Source organism: Cebus imitator, unplaced genomic scaffold (genome assembly GCF_001604975.1).
Source record: "Cebus imitator isolate Cc_AM_T3 unplaced genomic scaffold, Cebus_imitator-1.0 Scaffold812, whole genome shotgun sequence".
In the NCBI taxonomy this organism is placed as follows: domain Eukaryota; kingdom Metazoa; phylum Chordata; class Mammalia; order Primates; family Cebidae; genus Cebus; species Cebus imitator.
In genome coordinates this window covers 199,295-203,429 of record NW_016108127.1, presented here as the reverse complement: position 1 = coordinate 203,429, position 4,135 = coordinate 199,295, and the positions used below count along the sequence as shown (strand labels likewise).

Genomic DNA, 4,135 nt, shown 5'->3' with positions numbered 1-4,135 from the left:
ATAGAGTCCACAGTTATTTATATAGACAGGGAATGATCTCAGACAAGAATTCTTGACTTAGGTATTATTATTTACAACATTATTAAGAACCTATTACTTGTCAGGCACTGTGCTAGGCATTAGGGGTACCAGGATAGAGAACAGGTTGTGCTTGTTCAAACAGAGTCCAGTGTTTCTCAATTTTAAAAAACCTCAGCCCAGAGTCAGAAAGATATTGCTCATATATACATAACTGAAATACAAATTTCAGAAAACAATTTTAATCCTACCTACCTGCCATACAATCTGATGTTTGCTATCTGGTTCTGGTTGATTTTACTATATCTGATTTCATTTAAAAATATTGCAAGTCTTGACCTACCAAATTTATTTTAAACTCTGCTAATGTAGGAAGGTGAAACTTCAGTTTGACAAACACAGGTCTATTTAATAATCTGTGATGTGCATCCTATGAAGCACATGTATATATCCTTCTAGGCACATATATTATGAAAAGGTGGAATTGGGGTGGCTAAGAACTTCCTCATAAACCTTGCTTCTCAAACTTTAAGGTGCACAGGAATCACCTGCAGATCTTGTTAAAATCAGAAAAGGTTCTGATTCAGTAAGTCTGGGATGACCATCTGAGATTCTACATTTCTAACTGTCTTACAGGTGATGCTGATGCAGCTGGTCCATGGACCACTATTTGAGTAGCATTGCTCTAAAAATTACAAATGTGGGTAGGCGTGTTAAACTGGTAAGGTGGGACCTGGCAGGACTTTCCTATAAGAGAATTTCCTCTAAGGAAAGATGAGTCAAGCATACAAGGCACTGACAGATGAGAACAGATAAGTGTGTGCCACTCAAATTTTACCCCAGCCTCTATATCTGAATTTGGTGGAGAGATGGCTGTATGCAAACACTTACAAACCAACAAGCATAGAGATAACTGTTTTATTAAAAATCTGAAATTCCCCAGGGGCTGAAGCATCACTGAGGTGTTACTCTATTGGGCAAGTATAACTAAAGTGAGGAAAGGGACTTTATCCACATTTTTATAGTTGTCGTGGAATTGGGTGAGTAGGCTTGGCTCACAGGGGACTCCAGCGAAATCAACTGGGCCTGTTACCTGGAGAACTTCAGCCCATAAGCATCAATGGGAGCTTTAAGAAGATGTAAGATTTATGAGAAGGAGCACAGTGCCCAGTGGACATGACATTGTCTAACAGAGGATGGCACCCACCTTTCAGTTTCCTAGACTTATTCCTGGATACAGGTAAGATATACCCTAGTCCTCTTTCAAGTGTCTGAGGGGTTATTTTTTCTCCTAGTGCAGGGGAGCAGGTAGATGTCAACCCAACACATATATTATGTACCTCATCCAACCCACTCAGCAGTTCTGAAAAATAGGGTATTATCTCCATTTGACAGAACAACATGACTGTCCATTAGAGCAATGGATCTGTAAAACCCCATGTTGACTTCTCCAGATGAATCCCACAGGTAGGCAATGTGAGTTTTACCTATCATTTTAAGTTCTGACAACAAGAACTTTAAGTGTCTCTGCTGAATTTCGTAAGTTCACTGAACAGTTATTCTCATCACTTTTTACATACTGTGTTCCGATTTTTAAAAATATTTTGCTGTTTTTATAAGAAAAGTAATTTGTGTTATCTGGGGAAAGATAAATTAGTAGAAAGAAAGAAAACAAAGAAATGAAATAAACTGCTGTCTCACAACTCAGAAAACTACTGTTAATCCTTCATGTATTTAACAAAAACAGACAGATTCTGTAGATGACATTATAAGCTGCTTTATTTTTCCAAGAATCATAACGTCTCTGCAATGCACATGTGTGAAAATCTGCTACTGAAACATAGAGCAAGCAAGCACTGGCAGTTGGGTCAAAAGGCTACTGGTAGCAGGAAGAACACCTGAAGCAAAGTATTACCACAGGTAAAACATATGACCTGACAAATGCCTGCCAGGGACACTACACATAAGGAATGTCTTCAGTGTCTCTTCGTGGGGCCCTGCAGCCACCCCTGAATTCCCTTGGACCCCTAGGATAGAAGGGGTCCTGTAAATTTCTTTGCATCCACAAAAACGCCCCCAACTTCTGTTTGCTTTTTCTCCTTTTGTCCTCCACCCTAGCCATGTTGTCAAATTCTCTTATCATGTCCTCATTGCTGAAATTCATATCATGTATGGCTTCCTTATATTGCTTGAGGTAATGAGCCAACCCCTTGTTGGTTTTTCTTTTGGCTTTCCTGGGCACATCATCCTCAGCTGGGCGCTTTCCTGCAGCCCTTGTTTCACTGTCTGGCTCTCCCTCACTCCCTGGCTCTCCCTCACTGTCTGGCCCTCCTTCACCCTCTGCCCTTCCCCCTCTCTCTGGCTGTCTCTCTCTCTCTGATCCTCCCTCCATCTCTGCCTCTCCTTCCTTCTCTGACTTTCCTTCTTCTTTTGCCTTTTCCTTGCTCTCTGGCTTTCCTTTATCCTTTAACATTTCCTCATCTCCTGTCTTGCCCTTGTTTTCTGTCTTTCCCTCGTTTTCTAACTTCTCCTTGTCTTCCAGAGTACAAGCTACTTCTGGCTTTCCCTCGTCCTGTGGCTGTTCTTCATTTTCCATCTTTCCTTGGTTCGAAGGCATTCCTTCATTTTCACTGTAGAGTTTTTCCATGTCGAGATTTCCCCTCCTTTTCCTGTCCTGGGAATGGGAGTGGAGGGAAGAGGAGACAAAGAGGAGACATGGGAGACTGAGGGTGTGGGGCGGAACGCAGGTCTGGACAGTACTTGTATCTCATCCCTGGTGACGGTTCCCCTAAACTGGACTTGCCTCCAAGAGGGTCTTCTGCCCACCACCTAGCCCGCCACTCCTCCCACACACGTGAGCCAGCCATTGCCTGGCAGGTCCTGCCACCTTCTCTGCACTGGTTCAGCCTGGTAAGGTGCATGTTCATGTGGGTGGGGGATGGGCAGGGGCCCCAACTCAGCCATAGCGGGGCCCTCTACACTCTCAACCCTTGTCTGCCCCTGTCCATGCAACCCCCACTCCCCCTAACCCCCGCTTTCACGGACCTGTGGGGATTCTGGACAGGTTGCTCCTCCTTTTCAGGCCTTTCAGAGCGCTGGGAACAACAGATGCACAGACCTGCAAACAGACAGGAGACAGGAGTAGGGGCTGCGCGCTCAGCGGGCTCACAGGGACTCCCTTTCCTGAGTCCAGGCCCTGTTCACCCAACGTTTTCCTCCTCTACCTCCCCTGCACCCCAGCCGCCATTTCTTTATAGGCTTCGGGCACCAAACCAGGATGCTTTCCAAGCTTCGTTTGTCTCTGTGTCCCCTTCTCCCAGAGGCAACCTGTACCAGTGCCATCCTGCTTTTGCGGAGGTCGGGTGTTTCCATGGGAGCAAATTGTGAGAGGGGGTTATTTCCAGAATATCTACGTTTCACTGTCGCACTGCGGGGTCGCTCCCCCCACCCGCATTTCCAGGACTAAAATGGAGTGGAGGGCTCAGTGCAAGGGGGCGGGCGTCGAGAGGGCGGGCCAGGCTTGCTTCGGGGGTTCTCACTACCCCTCTCCCACCCGCTCCACATCACCCTCCTCACCCTTCTCTCGGATCCCTTCTCCACTCCCTCCCACTCCTACTGCCAGCCACCTGCACCCCTGTCCCATGGTCAGCCGGCAGCCCCGCCTTCACACTGACCTGCAGGTACCCAGGATAGGCCTGTGCCTCCTCTTGCTCGCTGAAGCCCGCTGTCTGCTCCCCCGCCGCCCCGGCAGCTCAGACAGCTGGTTCTGCGCGGGCGCCAGGACCCGACCGCAGGGAGGGTGAGGGGGCTGGTGCCCACGTAGGCGCCAGGAGGGTCACGTGAGCGCCGCGTCAGCGGAGCTCGGCTCCCCCTTGCCTGTCCCACCTCACCATCCATCCCCTAGGGACCGAGAGGCTGGGGACGGTCGGGGTCGGGGTGCATTTGTGTAGCAAAATGGGGTCACAGAGAAGAAGAGGATGGAGTGCCGTTCTGATCCTAAGTGCTTTACCTGGCGCACCTTAAAGCATCCTCACAGGCATCTCTCTCTGATGCCCATTATCGCCAGGTGTGGCAGCCGATCAGAGAGGGTACCCGACTTTGCCAAGAGCGCTCAGCC

At 48.2% G+C, this 4,135-nt stretch overlaps 1 protein-coding gene across 5 annotated transcripts; it reads right to left on the bottom strand.

Annotated features, from left to right (window-relative positions):
• Nucleotides 1-1,779: 1,779 nt before the first annotated feature.
• On the bottom strand, nt 1,780-3,854 carry TCEAL2 (transcription elongation factor A like 2). Of its 5 annotated transcripts, none has more exons than XM_017520192.2 (3): nt 3,693-3,854; nt 3,064-3,136; nt 1,780-2,687 (listed from the first exon to the last, which is right to left on the bottom strand). In XM_017520192.2, exon 3 carries the CDS (start codon nt 2,663-2,665, stop codon nt 1,976-1,978), a length of 690 nt encoding a protein of 229 aa, XP_017375681.1. In that variant the 5' UTR covers nt 2,666-2,687; nt 3,064-3,136; nt 3,693-3,854; the 3' UTR covers nt 1,780-1,975. The 5 variants fall into 5 exon arrangements, with proteins under 5 accessions (XP_017375681.1, XP_017375676.1, XP_037591370.1 ...); XM_017520187.2 differs by having other exon boundaries at nt 1,780-2,692; nt 3,693-3,830; XM_037735442.1 differs by lacking the exon at nt 3,693-3,854 and adding an exon at nt 3,595-3,614 and having other exon boundaries at nt 1,780-2,692.
• Nucleotides 3,855-4,135: the final 281 nt, after the last annotated feature.